The sequence below is a fragment of the Puntigrus tetrazona genome, chromosome 24, assembly GCF_018831695.1.
Source record: "Puntigrus tetrazona isolate hp1 chromosome 24, ASM1883169v1, whole genome shotgun sequence".
NCBI classification, from domain to species: domain Eukaryota; kingdom Metazoa; phylum Chordata; class Actinopteri; order Cypriniformes; family Cyprinidae; genus Puntigrus; species Puntigrus tetrazona.
In genome coordinates, this window is record NC_056722.1 from 14,692,239 (window position 1) to 14,718,130 (window position 25,892).

General features: G+C 37.5%; 1 protein-coding gene across 1 annotated transcript in view; it reads left to right on the top strand.

Moving 5' to 3' along the window:
• Positions 1 to 23,628, top strand: part of LOC122330209 — a 36,776-nt gene extending 13,148 nt beyond the window's left edge. Inside the window, exon 2 of the mRNA XM_043227071.1 lies at positions 23,243 to 23,628. Within this exon, the coding sequence (XP_043083006.1) occupies positions 23,243 to 23,628 (386 nt within the window). The remainder of the gene's footprint in view (positions 1 to 23,242) is intronic.
• Positions 23,629 to 25,892: the final 2,264 nt, after the last annotated feature.

The following is a 25,892-nucleotide window of genomic DNA, read 5'->3' on the forward strand; positions in this document are numbered from 1 at the left end:
AACTCAAAATTGCGTAGTTACAGTTAAGGCCTTCCTGGACCTCCGATCAGATCTCATCATATGAAAAGCTGTCATTGTCTGTGTTTTTTGTTTCTCTTTTCCTGTCAGCTCTTGAACTTTCGTAGCCTGTAGTAGAGTGATATTTTGGAGCATGCTCAGTGGCTGAGGATGCTGGAAATAATCACTGCAGTTCATCTGAATTTGTGTCTGCGTGAATTAAATGTAAGTGTTTTAACATGGCGTTTAGTGTAAGTTTGAACAGCCCTCATTTCCTGACATCACAGACTGGTTCTCCTCCATTTCCTTGGGTGTCTGGATAGTTTAATTGATTTAAAGTATGACTGTATATTAAAGAAACTTAATTCTCTTCAACCTTTTCTCTTTTCCTTTTTGCTCTCTCTTTCGTCGTGTTTTACAATGTTGTGTTCCGACTTAATCATTTGCACGCACACAGGCAACTCAAATTAACTTAGGCTGTTATATTGGGGTCAAAAGGTTAAATAAACCTAAAGTAATTATTACTGGAACGTGTGCTAATAAGATACAGTATGCAGTATTTTTTTCTTTTTTTCATGCTAATAGTCTTATTCAGCTACTACACATTAATCATAAATGCACTGATAATATCACAAAAAAATTCTGTTTCAGAAAATGATGTTCCTTTATCTTAAAAGGATTTCTGAAGGATCATGTGAAACTAAAGACTGGAGTCATAGCTACTTAATGAATATTTCCACAATATTGCCTTTTTTTCGCTTTTTGTGATCATGTGGTCATGTGATATTGCTAAAAGATCATTATTTTGTGTATTTGGTATTTTGTTGCAATGTGTTTATGCTGTTTAAGGTTCCAAAAAGAAATTGTTTTCCACTTACTGTACATATTGTTGCCACCCCTTCCTGAAACCCCTCCCTTCCTCTGATTGGCCAGCAGTGTGTTGGAATGGGACAGTGTCCCTGGGATTGTTACTCCCCTTACTGTATTGTTAGGCTGTGTCCCGGCATGATGACACAAAGTAGTTTCACTTTCACAGTAAAACGCAGCGTCTCCAGAACATGGCGCTGGCGGCAACAACATTACAGTGAAAATAACAGCTTACTTTCTTTGTGTAAACATTTAGGCAGTTATGAAAATAAGATTTTAGTCTTTACAAAAACTTTTTTAACCTATGCAAAAACACCTCGCTCCAAGGAGAAAGGAAAACTTGAAATTACATCATGACATCTTTAAAACAGGGATTTAAACCTATAGCCTTTCATTACAATACTAACCACTATCATTTAACACTATATATATATATATATATATATATATATATATATATATATATATATATATAATATATATATATATATATATATATAAACTGCAACGGAAGTATTGACTTTCAGTTAAGAAGAATTCATCTGCATACATACTATGCAGATATATCCTAAACAGACAGACCCACAGGGCTGTCAGCTCTCTAACAGAATATAAAGAATTAAACATATCGTGGGCAATAGACAACCCTCTGCCTGTTTGCTCTCAGCTTTTCTTGCGCTTGTTCTTGACTACCACAGCGTCATCCTCCAGCTACAAAGCAAATATTTTTCCAAGTTCGCTGGGTCTATAGTGTTTATAGGCGAGTTCTCTGTAATGTGCGTTGTGTTTTTGAATGATATCTTGAAGGAAGGTGTGTGCGAGAGTAAAAGGTAAAATAGTTGTTGTCATCGGTGTATGTTTACGGGTTTGTTTTTGTCAGCAGATACTGATTCAGCCAAGCCCTCTTGCTGTCATTTTGCAATTCTAAACCCCATAGCATATTAATTTTTCATGATACCCCATGATTTACCTTATATAGTGAGAATAAATTGGATGGCCTGTTTTAAGCAGGCTGTTCTGCATTACTGGGCAGAAAGGCCTGTAAGAAAGTATAAAGTGTGCATGTTTGTTGTGTTTGTGTTCAGATGCGGCGGAAGAACTGATTTGATTTAAAGAACAGAATTTGGCAGATGCTACAACCCAGTTTGCTTGCTTACTTATATATTAATTTATTTATTTGCATAATATATCATTTGCATAATGTATATCTTTTTTATTTTATTTTAATTTATTCTTTATACTGTATCTGACACTCTTCTCATTGTGTGTGTTGTGTTTGCAGAAGCACACAAGCGTACCATATACAAGTGTCTCTTGACATCCACATGACTTTGTATCCAGGCCTGAGTGTGTGTGTGTGTGTGTGTGTGTGTGTGTGTTTGTTTTAGTAAGTGCATGAGTGTTTGGGGGCAGGGCTGAGTGTGTCAGCGTCTGCTGAGTGTTTTAAGTTTTGCAGATAACCAAGGACAGTTATGTCTTTTCCACTATTTACCATCCGCCTTTCATTCCCTCTTCACTCCGCCCCTCTTTTAGTATGTCTGCCAGTGACTGAATTGAACACACAAACCCTCAAACTCATACATACATAAACCCTTCAGACATGTGTTCTGGTGAGCTGGCTATGTAGGCAGCATTTTAAGGAGTTCTCAACATGAAGGCTTGGTCATTTTATTATGAATCCTAAGCTACGTTGTTTTAGGCAAAACGCGAAAGCGCCATTACAATCCCACAATGCATTGCAACAAGCTCAAATTTAATATTTTTGTGTCATTAGAAATGTATTACCTTATTCTAAGGTTTCTTTATGCCTAAAGTGCCACGAAATTAGCTTAGCATCACATGTACCTTTCACAATACAGGCAGTCGAAAACAAAGAAACAAACTCTGAATCATTCAGCAGTGAAAAACTATTGACATTTAAATGTATTAAAATGCATTGTAAGTATTTTTATTCAAAACAAAGGGTTTTTTCAATAAATAAATTAATTAATTTGTGGAATTGGGTAAATTAACTTGATATGCTGCACTACGGTGATAAACCACTCATAGTAAAGTTCTTTGGCAATGACAAGCCTCTTGATACATCTGAACAAATTCTATATATTGCTACTTTAGTGTCAAAGTTGTGTGCACAAAAAAGATGCTGACACAGTCAAAATCTGTCATCAAAGAAGTGGTAACTGTTTATTTTGGCAGAATTTTTATTTCGGTAATAAGTGATTCCGGTACATCGCTATTGCACTTGTATTTTAGCAACATGCTAACATTGAAATCTATTTCAGCTTGAGTCTCTTTTATGCAGCACATGGACATGCCACCTATGTAAAGCGATCCAAATTGCTCAATTATGATGTTCCACGACAGTTAAGATGCCGTCTTAAACGACAGCTGTCTATGCAGTCGATATCCAAAGCTCACTTGATTCTGAGACAGATCTGTTGTGTGTTTTGGAGATGTTTTGTTGCGGTCACTTAAGACCTCACTAAAGACCGAAACCTGGCTCTGATTCTAACAGCAAGCTGAGGGATTTTGAGAGAAAGCTCTAAATTCACAGACGCACACACATAAACACACGGCCCTCCGGTTTGTGTCACGGGGGGCTCCGTAGCAGGAAGTCCTCCACATGTTTTGCTTTAGCTTAAGGGATTCTCTCTCTCACTTCACTCTTCATCAGTGGCTCTTTCTTTCTCTCTGTCACACATCTCCTTTTATTTTCTTCTCTAAGTTCTCCATTCCCCTCTTTTTCTTCTTGCAATGAGGTGATCCAGGCTCGAGGTAGTGCCAAGAGAGTTACAAAAACCGCATTCATCGCGACACACAATCGAAAACACACACACGCTCACACAACACGTCCTGTCTAAACAATGCTCCTTGGCTGAGTCTGGGGGAGTGATTTGAGTTGGTGTAAAGGGACAGCACAGGAAGTGTCAGCGAGGGAGAGAGAGAGAGAGAGAGAGTCGGAGGGTTTGAAGAACAGGAGCAGTCCTACAACGAGGAAAAAACTTTCCCTGCCGCAGCAGCAGGCGGACTGGGTCTCAATCGCTCTTGCTCCCTCGTTCACGCTTCGGTTGTTGTCTGGATGTATGATCCTGGACAGGGCAAATAGGGTGAGTAGCACAAGCTCTCTATTTCTCTTTCCCTTATACTTAAAGAGCTGTAAAAGGATATTAGAAACATTGTTCAGTTCCACTTCTCCTCTGTAGCACATTAAAAACTTTTTTCCCATAACTTTTATTGAGACATGTTTAGAGCGTAATTAAAACACAAATGCCGACTCCACAGCCAAACCTCTGCGTCCTCAGTGCCGTATCCATTACTTTTACAATTCAGCAAGTTTATAGTCTTCCTCCCCCTGTGTTTATTCATTCTAGTTGATGGTCTACAATGCTTCTCGTAATTTATTATTGTATATAATGGAAGGACGTGGAGACATTTGCGCATAGTGAGGGTCTCTGAAATGTTTTGGGAAATATTTGGCATGCATCACGTTGGTTGATCAAATGGTCAAATGTTCTTGTAAAACATTCCTATACCTAATAAAACTGCTTAGGTGTGAAACTTTTTTTGCATTCAAATCTTTCTCATACAGAAAGGAAAGTTTAGTTTTGACCAAACATGGCAGTATTGTGGTTTTCATGTTTACTTGGAAAGTAACGACTCATCTGTCATTGAGCACTCTATCTATCATTGTGCAACCACAGAACTGTGGTTTTACAGCATGCACACAAATATACAAACATATTGTTTGAGACAATGAGAGTTCCTCTTATCACCCCATTGGTGTTCCATTGTAACCCATCATTGGCCTTCTTGGTTATTTACTCTTCTTTCCGTAGATTTGTAAACATGTTTAACGACCATCTCATGAGATCTCGTTCCACGCCTGTCAGTTGTGAATTACTTGGATGCCGTTGACTTAATTTATAATCAAGTGAAATCTGAACTCATTGGTTTCAGAGTTATGTCGGCAGTCAGAATTCCTCTGGGTAGTGACAACTTTTCCGAGTTTCTCCTTCATGCTGTTTAAGTAGATTTGCATCTGAAGTCTTGGGCCGCATCCCATGCGTGTCTGGAATGAATATCAAAGCTTTTCTCCCAAGGTTGTTTGTCCAGAGATGCTGGATATAAATTCAAGTATGATTCAGTTGTGCTGATAGCTGGAACCTCAATTTTATGATGAGGAAGCTTTTGGACCTGTGTTTAAGCATGTGTGTGTTTCTCAGGATTCAGAAGCCAGGGAATAAAGCCAATGTAATAGACTCTTAACTGTTGGGCAGAGGATATTACTTATTCGGCACTTCTGAGTTTTTCTGTCCTTGCAGACAGCCTGCTAAAGCCAGTGCTCAACCAGTAAAAATTCCCATTTCTTGAGCAGGTAGTTTAATTTTGTATTTTACACCCCGGTTATCTTGTTCTAAATACAAAGTTCTGTCATGAAACCCTAGATGGCGCAGGTTTGATAGGTTCTAACCAGGGCTTAAAATGAGGGGAGAAGCGGGGGATGGAGTCCCCCTAGTCAGAAAAATTACAAAAAAGCATCCCCTCTGTAAAACCACCATCCCTCTTTGCCGTCCCCTTTAGATTAATAATTTTGTGCATTATGTAAAACTTATCATGCACATGAAATGTTAAAATTGTCTAGTTATGTTAATTCACAAATTGAATAATGGCGATCGGCCAATCAGAACTCGTTACTGTAACAAGTGCGCACAAACTCCAAGCAAATCTTCATTTTTGGAAAATGATTCTGAAATTCTTTAAAAAGATGATTTTATCTTGATTAGAATTTTCATTTTCTCCTGACATATTTGGCTGTGTAACTGTGAGGGACTGAGAGATGATAAGAGAGCTGACATTATCCAAAAAAGCCTATATTATTTAAACATGTCACAACAGCATCCAGTTAGATTGCCCTTAAAAAAATATCCACATATGGGTTTTTGTTTTAAATTCAATGCATAAGCACATGCCTGCAAGCACAAATGTACTATTAATTTTATACAATAGCACAGAGCAACAGTGTTCAGTTCCTTGAAATAATCTGTTCTTGAAAAAATCGAAGGATCCAGTGATTCAACCGTCCATTCAGATGGACTCACTCCCTGCATCCCAATGTGTATAGCCTATTATTGGACACATTTGTACAACCTCACTTTATTATTTTTGCTAAATCGTATGTAAATCAATCGTATCTAAATCGTAATTGAGTTGCATTTCTTTAATTAATTTGTACGAATTGCCTACACCTAACCTAAATGAGTTACCTTCCTTTCTTTTTTTATCTGGGTCATTAAGTTGTTTTATAAGAGGGTCCACTAGAAGAATATTGTGTTGTCCTATCAGAGGGATTTATTTGAAGTTTCTTGCTCAAAACACCATTTTAGACACACAGATTTATGTTTGCATGATGTTGGTCTATAGCTAGCTGACTTTAAAAGCTGGTCTTTTCAATAGTGTTGTGGAGCCTAAGGCCTATAAGACCGAATGTGCTATGTGAGTCTTACAAGCCAGACTATCAGTATGCTGCACATTCTGGCAAAGAACTGCAGCACATGTCCAAGACGTCTGATCTAGTAGTAGAGTGTAGTGTAGTAGTGCTTTTAATGTGAAATCTATGGGTCTGATATCATAGTACAATTATAACAGATTGATGTGCAACTGCTCATTTGAATACTGTTGCAGCTGTCAAAGGATATACATTTATGTAAATTTTTAAATATTGCATAGAAGATACAAAATAGAAATAACAATATGTAATAAAAATGTGCATGAATACTATATAATCACGTGAATTGGATTAATGTTTTATATAGTAAAACATGAATAAATTCCTAGATTCTCATTAAAAAAACAGTGACTAAATATTTAGCATTTTATTCCCTCGGTTTTGTTGTCCTGAACACATGGGATGGAAACTTTGTTCAGCAGTCCTCCAATTTTTCACATAAATTAAATTAACAACTTGGATGTGAATGGAGCTATTGTAGCAGCCTGGTAAACTTTTATGGACTGATAAAAACTTATGCATCCAGACTCAAATAAGCTGCCTAGTGGCCAGCCAACCCGATTTAAAACTGGTGGATTTTGCCAACTCTTGCTTTTTGTGTAATTGTTTTGTTGTACAGGCTGTCAGAAACTGAAGCTAATGACAGGATAGCATACCAGACTGATGCTAATGCCATTTGTTGACATGACCTGCAATATACTGTAGTTATGTTAGCTGCTGATGATAACAAAATATTGTGTCTGCTTTTGACAGAGCCATTTTATCCTGCATTGTCCGGTCATTTCCAGAAATGCCTCTCACTGTGTTCCCACCCAAATTTTTCTGCAGAACATTATTCAGTCTCTGAGAATAAAAAAATAAGAGGCAAGACAATGATGTCACCGCAAAAATCACCGAACCATCTGCGAGAGCCAGATGAAACAGCTGCCTCAATTGAGATGGACTTAACCTTTTGCTCTCAGCAGAGTGCTTATTTTTCTTACGCCTTTGCTCTTCGATTTCGGCACAAGATATCAGCATGTTTCCTCTGTACTTGAGCTCTGCACAACTACACCTGTAGCACCATCTCAGAGGAGTCTTCATCCATCAGTTCTCCATTAAATATTAATCCTGTCTGAGAGCACATGCCCCTTTTATACAAGCCTGGCTGAGCGATAGGAACTAATCGCTAATTGAATCGCCCTCATTTAACAAACTTCCTCAAAGGTTCCTCGACACTTATCTAATCCTTCTCTCTTTCAAAATGGGAAAGTACTTCTTTCTAGTCTACTTGCAGTAAAAGACAAATCTTTTTCTCTTTGATCAAAACCCTGGAAGTGTTTAGACTTCGACAAATGCACGTAAGGGTAACTAAAGCATTTGCAGAATTTGTAGCGTTTAGAAGAGGCTTGAAACTGTTTACACAAGACACTCATGACACATAACAGTTTAGAAATTGTAAAGCAATCTTTAAAAAAACAGAAAACCACATTTTTATTCTCTGAATGGTATAGTTTCTGTGCCATCATCGCCTCGAAACAAAACAGCAAAAATGCTAATTGTTTTCACACAGGTTTTCCAAACACTCCCCAATGGCTGTACAAACAGTATCCTCGCCCAGAGCTCACGCTATTGGTTGAACTGTTGCCATGCTGAGCAAGTCAGGATTCTCAAACAAACCCCGATGTTGTGTCGCTGTTTAAACTTTTCTAAAGAGACAAATTTCAGTTGTGTCTGCATATTAAGTAAGCTGTTTAACATGAAAGTATTGAAGAAGTTCGCAAACGAGCAGCATTGTACAAGGTAGTGCACAAAATAAGCCATATGAATCAATAATCTCTGTAATGTGAACAGGAATAAAAGTTGTGATTCACTTTCACTAGTGGTTATTTTAGCTGTTAACTGCAGTCAGTTGTATATTTAGATAGACTATGCATTTGAGTTTTTGCAAAAATGCATTTTTTTCCAATTAAAAATAAAATTGTTAAGCTTTAGATTCTGCTTTGTCCTTTATTATTTCTCCTTCTGCTAGACGAAGGCGGGAAAGTGACAGCTCGCCAGTGCTATTACCTCACGTCTTGGTGAGGAATGAGGCTTCCCACAACTTACATAAGCCTGACCTGCTGGCTTGCTTGGTCTGTGTAGAGGTTCTTAAGGTCTTTTTTTATAGTTTGCCATATAAAGACGGAATGTTGGATGAATGGATGGCCTTTGTTTTTGCTATTTTATGATCTGAATGCAGGGCCCAGATCTTACATCAGCCGTCCATGGTTTGTCTGTATGTCTTGCTGTGAGACTGATTATCCCCGTGAAGTAAAAGGCAATTCCCTGTTGTGACATGGAATATCAAAAGTTTAAAGGCAAATCCTGGGAGTCTGTGGTTGCGTATCTGCTTATTTGTTCTGTGTAACAGCTTACATCAATGTAAACCACTGCGGTTGCTCGTTAGCTCGCTCTGTTCAACGCACATATGAGATTAATGCACAGATAGATGGAAATGAATAGAAAAATAAATGTGACAGGGTGGTTTGGATCCAGATGTGACACAGTGAAATAAATGCATGGATATTAAATATTGATTTAAGTTATTTTATGTGAGAGAAGAGAATATGGAGTCATACAAGAGACATGAAATTAGCACAGCTATGTTTGAAAATTGGGATTTATATAGATCATTTAGAAGTCATTATACAAAAGTAACTGACTGCGGAATACAGTGAATGACCAATCAAAACTGAGTATTCTAGTAAGCTGTATAATAAGCACATTATTGATAAAATCATTGACAAATTGGCAATTGTTTTAAAAATTATTATAAAAGTGCTTTATACACAGCTAAAAATCTAATGCAAAATAACTGATGCCAAATAATATTTCATTCATTTATTTTGGGTTTAGTACACTGACAAATAGCCTTAAGGGTGCAATGGCTTTTTTTGTTATGCTGAATGTCTCTTCATATCCCAATAACAATCATTAAGTTAAGTGGTATGAATGTATTTATATGTATGTATTCTTGTGGAAGGCATAGAACCAATAGACCAATCCAAATACTTTCATTGACTTTCCCACCTGCCTTTCAACTTGTGCATTTGCATACCCCTGCACACTCGATCCGCACAGACAGGATACGTCATCAGCTTGTTCACGTACGTATAGAGTAAGAATATCAGGCAAGCATCAACAGCCCGATCTTCCTTCCAGGTATTGTAATCCTGTTACTAACTGTACTATAAAGTTTTCTCACCGGTGAATGACACATGATGTATTGCAGTAATGCTGTCTTTGGGCTTGGCTTTGGACAGCAGTTTGCAGGGAGGGTGGGACATTCGTTTTCAGAGCTGAACCTTTAAAATTACATTACGAAAACAAGTTGTCTTTATAATATCGTACATTAAAAGCAATGCCCTGACTTAACAAACTGAAATACAGAGTCAGCATTTTCTTCAAAGCATCAAAGCATAGTCTTCTGAGCCTCCGATGCACCTATCACATCCCCACAGGTAGTAATGCACGGGGTAAGCCTGTACTATTTTCCTCAGATTAGCCTGTAACCCACAGGCACCCCATTGCCATGGGAACCGCTGAGGCAATCAACAGCAGATCACCTACAAATGGCACCAAGCCTGAAAGAGAGTCCGCGGATATTTCACTGACGCCAGACCGGAGGCTGATATCACTGCAGTCCAAGACAGATTTGACAAAAACTCGTCCTGCACTATTTGTGCTATAGACATGAATGATGCCTCAAAACATGCCTCTTGCTGAGTTAGGGATGTGCTATTACTTTTATCCTATTGGACAGGAATTTGGCCTGCTAAATGATGGAATTGCAGAGAAATCCTATAGATTTATTTTAAAGTTGTGACTCAAAGCATGTCTACGGGCTAGTATATCATAACTGGATGGGCCTTTTTGACTGGTGCAATCATCTAGCAAGCCACCTAGAACACACTAACAGTTCTGCATAACAAAACTCAATCAAAACTAACCCAATCACATTTTGTGGCTAAATGGCTATTTAAAAAATGGTACTCTAAAAGTAGCCCAATTTTGTGGAAAAACTACAGATTTGGCAACACTTTAAGCTAGCAATGCTCATGTTTTTTTATTAAATGTAAAATCTAGTCCAGAAATATACTAAATGTTCGGGGTCATTAAGATTCTTTAATATTTAAAGTCTTGTTTGCACAAAAAAAAGATGCATTTAATTTATCAACAATTATGTAAAAATAATATGATTGTGACATTGTGCTTTTGTATTGTAGTATATTTAAAGAAAAAAGCAAAAACTTCTTGAAATCATTCTTCGTCTCCTTTAAGGAAACACTGAGTGGAAAAAAGTCATTCTGTAATTTCTGAGGGTTTATGGTACATCATATAATCCCTTAGAGTGTCCCTACTTTCATCTTATAATTACAGATTCATCAGCCATGTGCTCTTTTCATCCCAGCTGGACACTAACGTGTGTGTGTGTGTGTGTGTGTGTGTGTGTGTGTGTGTGTGTGTGAAAGAGAGAGAGAGTAAGTGTTGAGTAGTTAATTATGTTTGGTCTTTAGTAAGTCTTTGGGTATTAAACTTGGCTAATCTTAATAAAAATGGATGAAATCCCTCTAACTGCTAACAGTCAGGACCTTTTTTCACGCTTTTATGTCATCTCACTTTGTCTCTGTCTCTCGTTCTTTTTTCCTAATTTATTTGCGCTAACCATATGCTAATGACGCCTTATCTTTTTCCGCTTTATAATCAGCTGTTAGCACGAATGTACAAAATTGCTCTGCACGGATTGGTCTTAATTCAACAGATGAATTTTTGATGTCTGCATTGAGGGCAATTTCACCGAAAAAAGGCTTACTGGCTGCTAGGAAGGATATGATTTTCCATAAGGCCTATTTGGCTGTGGTTACATGATTATTCGTTTTCATGCGACTGGAATGTGTCTGAGACATAAATATGTTTGCAGGCAGCTGAATGAACTAGGTGAAACTTGACATGCCGGAATAGATTAATGCATCTGGCCAGCTATCAGACGCTGAAGCGAAGGATCCCAAATTCACTTTAAAGTAAGGTCTTTATTATCTTCATGACCTCTGGTCTCTCTTTCTGTGCCAGATCCTCTGATAACTTCTGATAAGTGAGTCTAGCTCGACTGAGTGGAAAAAAGACACAGCTGAAAGCCACTTTGGGTTTATTTATCCAGAGATGAATCTTCCTTCTTTGGAAATATGAGTTATGGACGGACCAAGAAAATATAGGGCTGCTTGAATTAAATATCAGGGCATTCCTAAGAAATGGATTGATCAAGTGCTAAGTGCTGTGTGTTGTATGTATTATTATTTTGTCTAAAACTGAAATTGTTATTTGCGGCGTCTAGGTTTTTTGTTCTTTAAGCAAAACAAAACTATTCTTCAAAAAAAAAGACCCTTTTCATTTGTAATTGTACGCTTTTTTTTTATTAGAGACTGTATATTAGTTGGCTGCGACAAAAAAGAAAAAAAATAGTAGAAAACTAAGCAGAAAATCATTAAAATAAAAAAAACAGTCATAGCTTTCACTTTCAAAAATAGGTTTTATGGTCATGACATATGAGGGAAAAAAATGTAGACACACTTTCTGTCTAAACTCTAAAAGCACTTACTTTTTCCATCTGTTGTTCTTCACATTTTCAGGTAGAGTTTTATAATGTGTTGTGATTTGACTCTGACAGGTGGATGATGGGAAAAAGTGTCAGTATAAGGCAGAACATCTTTCCCACACCTCTCCCCTGTCCACCCCGTTCTTTTACACACGCCGCACTTGTCATTTTTCACACTGAGAGCTTTTCCTGGCAGCTGCTGCACGTGCTGAGTGGAAATGCATCTTTACCTCTCCTCCTTCCTGTCTGTTGTTCCTCTTCTTCACTGGTTTGAAATGGACAGAGGCAAATGGTTTAGAGATTCACGAAGGAGCAGATCGGCGGGCGCAAACAGATGCTTTAAAGAGAAAAAAAGATTTGCTCGCAGACGTATTAATGCGTTCGCAAAAAACCTTCCACACGTGCGCGTATATTAACTGTTTGAAGCTCGTTTTCCTCAGGGTCTTTTCCGACATTTCAGTCTTAAGGTCACGCAATATTCCGAATGTGGCTTGAATGGAAGGAAAAGGGAAAGCCTCAGGAAAATGTCAACAATGGAAGTAGCAACGGGACACAGCGAGTCCACCCTGTCCCCTGCCTGTTCCTCAGATGTTTTTTTCTACATTCCACCAATAGTCCCCATTCCTCGGATGGAAGTTTACCTCCCGTCTTCCTCTTCCAAATTCACAATTCAGTTGAGCTCAGCAGTGGACAAACAACAATTTGGCACATTTTCCAATAACAACCGATGCAATCGGTTTTGTCCGATTGCACGTAGTGCAGTAATGAAATGTCTATTGTTTTGGAATGATTGAAAGAAGCAGGGTTGTTTTTTTATATTTTAAATTGTCGCATAATCAGAGAATGGTAACACGTTGTGTGTTTGACTGTAAGCGTGTGTGTTTTGACTACAGGCTTTAGAATCAAACTGTTCCACCAAGACAGAAACATTAACATTGTCGTGACCATTACCATGTTAACCTTCTAAGAATTGACATGATTAAACTGATCAAACGTGACAGTAAAAAAAGTATACTGTAATATAATATATAGTAAAATGCTATAAATATACAGTAAATAGCAAAATGCTACTTTCCATAAATATGACAAGCAGCACAACTACTTTCAACATTTAGAATAATAAGACATTTTTAGCTTTGCCATCACAGGAATAAATAGCATTTTTAAAGTGCACCTATTATGGATAATAAAGTTAAGCGTTTGTGCAGTGCTGGTTTGTGTACAGTGTTACCAGGGAAAGAGCTCTTTTACCGCTCCAGAAGCTCCAGGAGCTCCACTTGGACTTTTCAGTTTCATTCAGACCAACATGAAAAGACCAAGCGTTTCATGTTAACGTCAGCATGGCTTGGGATTCTTTTAAAATGACTCGTTTCAGTGATTCAGAGTCAACTTATTCTTCTGAGAGACAATAACTTTATACACTGTGCCATTATGGATGTCATCATTCATTTAGAGCTGTCTTAGGCTATACACTGCATAATAGGTCATTTTCAAAAATCTGTAATAGGCGCACTTTAATATATTTTCAAATAGAGAGAGTTATTTTAAATGGTTTAATATTGCATAAAATACTGCTTATTACGTATTCTATTTTATTTATTTATTTTAATATTGGCCAAATTCATAAACACTAATTATACTGAGCCTAGATTTCTAAACAGCGTGGTTTAATTCCAGTTGGTAGATCTAATTCACAACACTGTTCTTGTGAATGATTCATACGTGAATCAAACTGATTCCCAAGTTCAACTGCGGAGGATTGTTAGATCTTAACATTTTCATTTTTGGTCTGTTTGCATGCGTATATTGCTAACTTTAGACAATTTTTAATGACCTTGTAATTGTATTTATTAAAATGGGTTATTCGTGAAGCTGCACTGACCGTTCAAAGCATGTCTGTATGTGTCGAACGGAAGCGTTTGGAATTTAACAGATCTCTTTCCGCGAAGCCTCTGTTTGATGTCATAAACAAAATCATCCTTTGTAATGTAGTAAATGTGTGTTTTGTAATTCCTAATCTTGTGATGATGTTGACATTTGCGCTAATCAGATTTGCATCACATGGGCATTAAGGGATGATGCGCATCTGCTTTACTGCTCTCTGCTTGTGACTTTTGGGACACTTAATCTGGATTGTGAGAAACTGGATCAGGGTTAAATAGGTCAGGAATCTGGATTGGGGACATGATAGCGCTTGGTCATTCTTTCACATTAATTTGACTTCATTCGCGCTGACCTTGACCGCCCTCGGAAGCTTTTGTGCCACACAAACAGTGTCTTAGCCCCGTGCTCTTGTATAGGAGTGTGTGTGTGTGTGTGTGTGTGTGTGTAGCCGGGGTCCTGCTGCATTACAGCACTGACATGCCTCAGTGCTGATGACATCGTCCAACTGGGAGGAGGTCTAGCAGGGATGATGTCATAGACAGCGAATCAGATCATTTGCTGCAGCCTTCATCCATTACAGAAATTACATTTTTTTGTATATCCTCACCCTTCCGTTCTTTGCCCTCTATTTTTCTTGCATCCCATCTTTTTAACCTTCTGTCATGTAATGTTTTCGTACCCTTTTGTTTACAGTCTGCTGTGCCTCTGGCTGAAACGTAACTCTTAACTCTCTCTCTGTTTAATACTGCGAAATAGATGCAGTTTTAGTTTGTCAAACTGGTCGCCCATTGTGTTATTCAACAGCAGTTCGATAGTTAACGCATGTCTGTGCAAAGCTGGGAGAAATTTTAACGTGACAGCTAAAGAAATCACTTTGCCAGATGTGTGTGCATGTTGTAAATCAGACACTAGAGGGAGGCAGAGTTGTATCAATAAAATTAACATTAATGTAGATGGGCAGCGGCCCCAAGAGCATCTAAGTTTTGGTAGCAAAAGAGTTTTTTTTCCCCTACGCTGTAAAGAAGAATTCAATATACACTCTCAGAAATAATGGTACAAAAGCTGTCACTGGGGCGGTACCTTTTCAAAATGTGCACTTTTGTACCCATTAGGTCCAAATATGTACACTTTTAAGTATTAAAATGTACCTTTAAGGTACAAAAAGGTACATGTCCTTTTTGAAAAGGTACCACCCCAGTGACAGCTTTTGTACATTTTTTATAATGGTAGAGAAATGATGGATTACTAGCATTCTTTAAAACATCTTCTTCAGTGTTCCATAAGAAAGCCGTAAAAGGTTGGAACATGATGGTGAATTTTCTTCTTTTTGATGTGGACTACTTCTTCAGGGCACACTTGAGGGAAAATAAAATATCAAAGAAAGTGACAAATTTTCGAGCAAAATAGTAGACTGCACTTTGTCATCGAAAGATTAGTCAAATTATAAGACAATAGATTAACTGTGACATCCATTAATTTTTATTTATTACATGAGGAAGCCAAACTAGTCTTTCCTTAGTCGCATAAAGCCATGTTTGCTTTTTCCATAGTGACTCAGTTCATTAGATATGACTGTTAAAAGCTGGTATTTTCTCTATCAGCGTGTGTATTAGTGTTTCTGACCGCTGTCTTGGATGATATCAGTGTGCCGGGGTCTGTAGTGTGTGGGAAACTCTTTCTGTAGGCTGCAGTAATTAAGGCTGGAAAGACTTTGTGTACACAGTGATGGAGACTTTGAGAAGTTTTTAACTTGACCAGATGTTGAAAAAATCTTCATTTGTGATTTATGAGATGAATAGCAGTGTATATTTGTGGGTTTTCATGCGTCTCTGCACTATGTAGTCTGTTTAGCTCTGTATCATATTGTGCCAAGGCGCGATAGCTGTCAAATGTTATAATCTTGTTCCCCTTTGATTTTTATTTCTGTCTATCTAGAAAAGAACACATATTTTAGAGGTCACTTTAGAGCCAGGGGTGTGATGAAGGTGTGACAGCGGGTGCTGTGCCATGGGCCAGTTCAGTCATCATTTATTCTCCCCATGATTTATGACCTGTATGACTTTCTTTCTTGTGCGGATCACAAAAATAGATGTTCAGAAGAATTTTCACTCTGCTTTTTTATACAGTTAAATTATATTGGGACCAAGGGTTGTAAAGCTTACATGATTGTTGGTTAATGTATTAATTAACACTTTTTACACGTTAAATCATATTACTTTATTTGACTTATAATTAAAGTGTCCCTGTTGTGCGTTATGAAAAGGTTCATATTTTGGTTTTGGGAGTCCCAAACAACAGGTTGAAAACAGGTTAAAAAACACTATAATTGTCTTTTCATATGCATTTTTTTCCCTTATTCAACGACTCCCAAATGATACATTTTTTCAAACCCCTCTGATGATTGGTCGATTTCATCTAAGCAGTGCTTATGAGTTTTAAACGCTCCAAAAGTGGCACCTAGTGGCAAGAATTAATTTTAAATTTTTATTTAAACCAACAATCTAATAAGTGGGCTAATGTTTCATTTTGGCATCAACATGAAATGGCTTGGGACTCGTTTAAAAATGACTCAGTTCAATGATTCAGAGTTGGCTCTTTCTTTTGTGAGAAAATATACACAATGCACTTTCAGATTTAAAACTTTGTTTTTATTCATTCACTTCATTCAGAGTTACATGAAAGGTCATTTTCAAACATTCATAATAGGGGCACTTTAAGGTTAGTTCTTGATTATTACTTGCCTTAAATCACCATTAGCTTGTATTAAAGTAATATTTATACGAATGATATGTGGTCTTAAGTGTTACCACAAATGGTTTGCTTGAGTCATTATATAGTGAAAGCGTATAGTGAATGTAGCAGCTTCTGAAACCCCCAGAATTTAAGATCTGACCATGCGGGACAGTGCTGGTTTAATTTAACGGGACAGAGACGGAATGAAGGGAGAGAGAGGTGTGGAGCGCGGTCATGTCTGAATAAGGCGCTGACATTTGAAGGTGCTTATTTTGCTTTAGAGCAGCGAATGGATTCTAATCACATTTTAATAAAGCCATTTCAGAAGTGTTATATTAAAACATAAATTCTAATTTGGCAAAGCCCTTGAACAGAATGAACAATCTGGACTGAGATAAGAACGGCGTGTGTGTCTGTGTTCAGCAGACTGTATTCAGTACCTTATTGTCTATATCTCTGGTCAGACAGACAGCTGTATTCCTGCCAGGGCAGACTCCTGTTAAATCTCAACAGAGAGCATGACTTTGGCTGCTCGCTGTACTATACAATATAACTGTGATGTAGCGCTTCCCTCTTTATCCTCTTCGTTTCTCCCATCTCTTTCCCTTTTTCTCTTTCTCTCTATCTCTCTCTCACACACACCTTTGGATGTCTCTTCTCCAGCTGTGTGCAGAATGATCCATGAGTTCATTCTGCCAAATATAATCAAGATGCAATTCTCACAGCTAGGGCCGGTGTGCGTGTGTGTATGTGTGTGTGAGCAGCTGTTCACAGGCGGCTCCCACATCTCCTCTCTTCAGGGTGCCGCAAGCCCCTCTGTTGGCAGGGCGACCGTTGACACAGAGACAAACACACAGTCGAGAGCTTCTTTATTCACTTTATTAAGGGGAAGGGTCAATTGTGGCCAAATGCCTGGTAACTCACATATTCAAACTGTCATGTAACACGCAAAGAAAACCCTAAAACGGCAGATTACGAAAAAATAAAAAGTATAATTTGGAAGAAAATCTGTAAGGAATGTACCCTTCTCATTTCTCATTAAGGAAAATGAATAAGTGATCTTCACTTTGTGATAGTTCCCTCTTGTGGTCACTTCCAAAACAACCATACTAAGATAGATGGATAGATAGATAGATAGATAGATAGATAGATAGATAGATATATAGATAGATAGATAGATAGATAGATAGATAGATATGCTACACTTTATTTTGATATTATGAAAATTAGACATTTTACTAAATATAAGTAACTTTGTAACTACGTCAACTACATGCCAACTAATTCTCAATTGTTTATATACAGTCTACTAAACTCCCAGTGTAGACTGTCGGGGTAGGTTTAGGTTTAGTAGAATAAGTTCACATACTTGCAAGGTTTGTCATAGTCAGTATGTTGTATGTTGTGCACCAATCAAAATAATGTGTTAATGATAGATAGATCTAGAGCACTAGGTCAGGATTTGGCCTTATACAAATAAGGGCACTACAGTACAGTGGGTGAATAAGAGCATAATCTGATAACGAAGGCAAGCGTTGAGCAGACTGAACTCTGACACTTTTATCCGGTTCTGCTCTTCTGCTTGCAGATCAAAAGATCAACATCCACTGTAAACAGATACTGGAGGCCGAAAGCTGAACTCTTCCTGTGAGAGAGGCAAAAATGTTACCAGGCTGCATTGTGGCACCATTACAGCATCACAAAATCGTGTGCTTACAGCAGAAAGCTCTTTTAAATAAATCAGATCGCTCACCTGCACATATCACGGGAACTTGTAACACACTTTCTATACTCCACACCTGTTTTACAGACGCCTGTAAAAGTGTGTATGCGTGTGTAAAGGTCTGGAGGTTGTAAACTTTCCGAGAAGGTAAAACATCTGCATGCTTTAACTGCAGCAAAGTCCGTAGTCTCTAGTGGTCAACTTAAATGCTGTGCTTGTGAATGTATGTCGTCCGAAATATTTGTGGGTTTTCTGTTGAGAAATCCTAGTTTTCCTATGGGAATTTGTCAGTGTCTTCTGCCTTGGGCTTTCTGCTGGCTGAGGGAACGAGATCATCTGTGGGAACCTGTTGAAACAGAGCGAGTCAGATTTAATCTGGATTACAAGTTGATGAAGGAGATAAAAACAGATTCCGCCTAAAGGCCCCTTCTATTCTTTGTATTGTCTTAAGGGTTTATCAGTCTCATTGGCTGAACGTGCCACCCAGCATTGTGATCAGTGGAAAAAGGCACATAGTGTCACTCCCGTATCATGTTATTGTATGTTTTTATGCTTTCACAATCTAATTAAAGTTAATTATTCAAGTAAAAGACTATGATGAAGATGAGGAGTTCATCTTGCCACCCAAACCCTGAAGCTCATCCTTAAAAATGACAGTGATTGACAGCTGGAATCATTCAGCCCAGAATGCCTCTGGGTTTGGAGGATCTTTAAATGGGCTTATTAGAGGTGTAGAGAAAGTAAACAATCTGTAGAGAAGTGTGTGTGTGTGTGTGTGTGTGTGTGTGTGTGTGTGTGCGTTTCAATTTGAACTGCAAAGGTTATGATGGTTTCCAAACATGTTTTCTGGAATCTTTACAAGTCCAAATGTACTTGGTTTTAACTTTTGGACACAAATGAATAGTAGGATGACCATATTTAGGAGAATTCATTTTTGTGGGGTGTGTTTAAAATTATGTTTGTAAGATTCACTTATCTTATTATATGAGACTCTCATCTCTTACTCAGTCACTGTCTGCAGTAACACAATATCCCCAGCCACACAAAAGAGCTCTGTCCAACCAGAGAGAGAGATGTACGTTGTTTTTAGAGAGAGGAGATGAAAGTTTATGAGTGGTAGCACACATTCCTCCATAAATCCATTACTGAGCACAACCCTACACCACTGACCCCAAACGAACCGGGACACACACACACACAACACATCTCATTACTAAAGACACATGCCCCGTTCGGTTTACAGCTCAGTGTCAGGCCATTGTGTCTTGTGACCAAAAAATTGCAAGTTAAAGGAGGTGTAGAAGACTGGAATGGATTTAAAAGTGTTTTTACAGGGGAAGGAGTGAGGGATGTGGTTATACTTCCTCTGCATTGTTTAGTGTGAGATTTTTTTAATCGGAAAGGGAGAATCGTGTGGTTTGGTGGACGAAAATTGTGCTCTTTAGGCTTGTGGTTTGGGGGAAAGTAAGCAATGGGGAATATGTGTGATAGGGAAGAGCTTAATCAACATCTTGCAGAAGGTCACTGGTGCTTTGGTAGATATGAGAGGTGCTGCTGATGATAATGACTTACCGTACAGTTGGTATTATGTTTTATCATGGAACATTTGGTCATTTAGGTATTCATGCTTGTAACTGACTTTTATGGAGGTAGTAGGTTTGCTTTGGTTTTTGAAACGGAAGAATGACCGAAAGATTTTGTTTAACATCCATGGCAATGGATTTTTGCAATGCAGTGCATTTTTGCAATGCACTATAACAGGGTCATTCTATGAATCAATGTATTTAAAATACATTTGTATCACTTTAAAAACTGAAATTAGAGAAATAATATGCATATGTCTTAGAGAAACACACTGTGGCATATACTTCCTCATGACGCTTCTTAAAGCTTTTGAGTTAGATCAAACAAACTTGGGTTCGCCTGACTCATGTTGCTCTATCCTGTTTAACTGATCCAACTCATGAAATCCCAGTAGCGGACTTCCAAATAGGTCAAAATTCCCATAGACTTACATTGTCAAATGGGACTCCAAACTGCAAACATTTTTTATGTAAACGTGCTCTAAAATACACCTATCGAGATTTTAGTACGTTAAAGCATAATATAGCAACATGCTAGTAAGTTGGTAAAATGATTTTGCATTTAATTTAATATATGTTAGGATATAATCAAATGGTACAATCGTACTGACAGTTTCATTAAAATACAAGATGCTTCTTGGAAAAATTGATACTTCTTCAAATACTGGCTCGCCAATTATTGTTTTCTTCACAAAATCATGGTAACAGGGTTGAAATGTTTGAAATGTAAGATTTCAAACATTAGAAACAAGATTAGAGATTAGAAACAAGACTTTGTCCTTGAAGAGTTCACGTTTTTAAAAGCTTCAAATAATTTGTTACTTTCAAAATGGAAAAATACAATAGTAACATGGTTGATATATAACTTGGAGAAACATTCACAGTCTTTTTATTTGCACATGATCTATCTATTATGATTACATAATCTGAGTATTTACTAAAGTCTAACATTTTCAACGTTTTCTTAGCACTGGATATTTTAGAAATATACATTTTCAGTTTTTTGTTGGGTGAAAAATTGATGCAAAATACGCAGAAGTAGAAGAGTTTCTCATAGGCATGTCAAATAAAACATGGTGTCTGTACCCTGACATGAGGGATAGTGTTTAGTTAACAAAAACAACAATATAAGACTTACATGAACGTACAAGAGGTTCTTTCCTTTCCATGTGTTATGCATTAGTTTTCATCTTTCTTTCTGAGCTGACTGAACTACTATGAATTACACACTGAATGCGTCCACACACAGACATAGATGTTCTTATGCCCCTTTGATGTAATGGCAGACTCGAACAGGATTATAGAAGATATTTGAAACATTTTAAAATACCCTTCATTGAATAATCTACACGTCAGGAAGCTGTGGAGCAGCCGCCCACATTCAGCTGTTGAAGGATTACAGTGCTCTCACAATCACTTCACATTAGACACATTGGAAAAAAGGTTCAACCAAACATGAGAAGTTGACTTTTATAAGCGGCAACAGGAAGCACCTCTAATTATGCATTTGATTATTTGTTAAATCGTACGTTTTTTTGTATGAATTAACCACCTCATAAAATATGTATGAATTGGTTGTTAGGCTGTGCTGGACAAACACTTTTTTTATTATTAAATTTAATTTTAAAAAACGGTTAAGAAAATAATAAATATTTTATCAATTAAAACTAATTAATAACTATTAACCAATAATATATTATATTTAATTGTTTATTTAATGTCTACTGAGCTTAGCCAGTTTAGTGCCATATTTAATTTTTTGACAGTGATGAAATTGAGGCTGTGTGTGATAAAAGTATTGTACATTCAGTGGATTGTACTGTTATAATGTTTTACTGGAGAAAAAAAAGTACATTATTTATAATAATAATGATGTATAATAATGTACAAAGCATCATATATGCGTTTAACTTCCTAACTGTGTTTTCTAAAGGGTTAAGCTCTTCCGAGTCATTTGTTGAAAGATAGCTAAATATTCTTTAACATTTAGTGAGAAAATTGCGCTAAAAATGCAAAGGAGAGAAGGAGAGAGGAAGTGTGGATCTAGCACCTGTTGGCGAGGGCCCCTCGCTAAGCTTTACATGGGAACGTTAACGTCACCGTCACCTTTTTAGGTCTGGGAATGAGAACACACTCACACAGGCTCCTGCACACTCAGCATGCAGCGGGGTGTTTTCAATTTGCAAGTTTCTAGAGCTGATCACAAGAGTTCAGAGTAATCCAGACTCCATTAAATTAAACTGCTAAAGCGTCTTTCATTCATGTGAGAGGCTGTGGAATCTTGCCAACAGCTGCTCTCTACAGACAGGCTCTTAAATCCAGTATCTATAGGGTCATTGTATTGGAGAACATGGCAGAACTTGGTGAAAAGAATAAGACAGACATGCCTGCGGAAGGTAAGGGCTCCGTGACGCTGATGTAGACGTGATAAAGCAAGGTTGCAATGACAGGGTAGAACGTTTTTCTGAATGGAACAGGATTTCTTGATTTTCTTGTTGACTTACTTTGAGATTGTGTGTACAAGTGTGTGTGTGTAGCTTAGCAGTTATAAATAGACCTGATAGATTGCTGTCCTGTGACACTAAGCGTACAGGGGAGGAGGATGGGTTTCAGGATTTCTCAACCTTGCACTCTTACACTTTGGGAGATTTATTGACCTATTAATGAGCATTTATGGTAAACAACAGAGCACTGTGCGCAAGTGAACGTTAGCCTAATATTTCTCACCTTATATATGAAGTAAACAATGAATCCCAGTTGGGCTGTATCTCAACTCTTTATTGAGGAAAAAATGCTCAGGTTAGGTACAAACATCTGCGTTCCAGCCTTACACCGGAGGGCAATACATCAGAGAGGCAGGTCATTCCCAACAGTAGTTTTGCTGACAGAGTATTTTTCTCCTCAGAACTTTTAGACATTCTTTTAGACACTAACTAAATATGACTGAATGTTTTTGTCTTACTTTAGCATTCGATTATGCTCACTTCTAAGAAAGTGTATGCATTGATATTTTGATGTCAGTGTCTTGTGGGTGTGCGTGTCACATTTGATATATACGTAAACGTTCAGCGCTAACGCTTTGCTAGCTTTGTTAGGACATGTTTGCTTCTTTCGGTTTTTGGAAACTGAAGCTTGAGAATGATCAACCTGTCATCTTTATTTAATAAATCTTGTCCCGACAGCTCCATCTGAGAATCATCTGCCTGACATCCGTAAAGGTTTATTTAGCGTGTGTGTGTGCACACATGTATTGATTTTCCTAATACCCAGTGCAAATGCTGTCCACAAGGAAACATTCTCATATTTTTCTCTATTCTGACTTATTTTTTCCCTAGAACCTCTGAAGGGAAATCTAAAGGTGACTTCTAGCGAAGACGCCGAGCACCTGGCCCGTAAACATCAGGTTGTTTCCGCTAACAGCCCCGGTAGAAGCTGTGAGGCCAAATCCAGCCGTGTAGGGGTTCCACGAAGACACACGGTGGGCGGAGCGCGCAGCTCACAGGAGATCCTGGCCATGCAGCCCTCAGATATGGATAAAAACGAGAGGCCTTTTGGAACATCTGAAACAGAAGTACCCACACCACGCCTCTGCCATCATGGGCCATCAGGAGAGACTCAGAGAACAGGTGAAGTCCACTCACTGTCAATACTATCTGTTGTCCCAGTGTCAGCCCCAGAAGGGCAGAATCTGTCTGCAAATGCATTTGAACTACGGATATGAAGCTGATTTGTGGAAATAGGTGTATTTAGCATCATAAACGGAGCTAAATGACAGCCCTGGGCTAAATCTCTTTATAATAATGGAGTATCACATACATGCCATTTTATAGCCACTTATGCAATACTTCCTCCAAAAAGTAGTTTTTTTACATACACACACATACAGTGTATTTTTTGAAAGTACACTATTTACGTGTATTCACATATCTAAATGTATATTCATATAAAAAAAAATTTTCTGAAATGTATACATGCATATGTATTTATATATACATAATAAATATACACAGTAAACACACAAATAGAATTATTATGTAAAATATAATATATCTGTTAATGTCAGATTTGATAGGTCTTCGCTAAACGATAAAAAATATTTCTGGCGTCCAGTGTGGATCAAATTGAAATATCAGATTTTTTTTTTTTTTTAATATGTGCGTGCATATGTTTTTGTATTCACTGACGTTTTTTGCAACTTTGTCACACTAATGGTCACAATCATAGCATATATGTCACATGACTGAAACAGATTTGGTAAAAATGCTATACAAATATGCCATATTGCAATGCTGGGAGAACAAGTGGAAATGTTAATATGATCAATAACTAGTAGCTGAATGGTTTAAGGAGAATGCAGCAGTTTTACTTTAGAAACATTAAAACAAGTTATGTATCTGGCATTAAATGGTTGCAATGATTGCATTGCACCATGCAACATTATAGTAACAGACACTGATTTTATTTCATTGTAAAAGTGTCTTGTGTCTCTGTGTGTGTGTGTGTGTTATCTATTGATCTTCAGCGGGTGAGCCAAAGGTTGTCTAAAGGTTTTCTTTGTTCCGGATCTTAAAGAATGAATTGTCTAGTGGCTGTAAATATCAGATAGAAGCCAAATAGTCAAGAAAAGAAGTAGTGAAGATAAATAACTTTTTTTTCTGGTCTGCTTTCTTAAAAAAAGTCATCAGTGAACAATGAGCGGTTTTTGCAGTGACTGACACATCTCGCAATATGAAACTATATTCAGTGTGTGAATGTGAGACATTGCTGTCCTTACGCTGCACATTCTTCAATTATGACCACAGGGATCACCTCTCGGCTAACCCATTTTAACTCCATTCATTGCACGCTAAATTATTTTAATAATAAAAAGCTGGATAGTTCTCTATCTCACTACAAACCCATAACTCTAAAGCCCCGGGTACTTAAAAAAAGGTTGTAAATAGAATGACCTCTCAGTCCGAACAGGTGGAGGTTTGTTTTATATTTTTTCCCTTTGGCTGAAAGAATCCATTTTCAGTGCTTGTGCCCAGCCGTTGTTGCCTGAGGTGAGAACTGAAGTCTGTGCCATATATCATAATGACACATTTTTGTTGTCCGGCCATGCCCTGAAATTTCCCTTTTCTGTCCAGTTTCACACTCTAGTCAGAATGTTTAATAGAAATGACAAACTTTAGCGCTGACCAAATCTTTAAGCTGCTGCTCAAAGGTTTGAGATAGTTAGGATCTTTTTCTTTTTTTTTTTTTAACAGAAGGCTCTTATACGCACTAGAGCATTGATTAAACATTGTAGCAACTATACTATTGTTAAAAAAACACAACTTTTTATCAACAGATATAATAACAATACTATAATGCTTTTTTAACAGCAAATATTTACTGTTAAACAACTAAACTGTTTAACAACTAAAAATTTCAGCTGTACCATCACCGGATTAATTTTTTTTAAGTTATTTTAAATTGTAATAATATTTCACAGTATCACAATTTACAGAATTTTTGACCAAATATTTGATGAACAGTACAGTGAACTGTAATATTTTTTTCTAGCATAAACTTTAATATTTGTGGTCTTGGTGCACATAAGAGACGCTTTTCAAAATCATAAAAAAATAAAAATGAAAAACCTTAAACCTTTGACTGGTAGTGTGTTTTCTTTATATCACAGCACTAAATAATCGAATACTTTTACATGTATCATTTTGTGATATTAAGATTGTGAGATCAACATGCTTTCTGTAAAATGCGCTCTTTCTCTTTCCACTCGTTTTTGCTCGTACTCATCCACTCAGTGGGCCTGTGGAATGTTATTTGGATTGCCCCAGGGGGTATTAAAGAGAAAAGGTGGGGGCAGGGGCCAAACGCCTCTCCACAGCGGGTGAGTGAGGGAGTGTTGCGTGTGTTTACTCTGATTGAAAACAAAAGGCTCTCTCACCTGCTCTTAAAGACCCACACAGCAGAACAATGAAGGTGATTGACAGCTTCTCA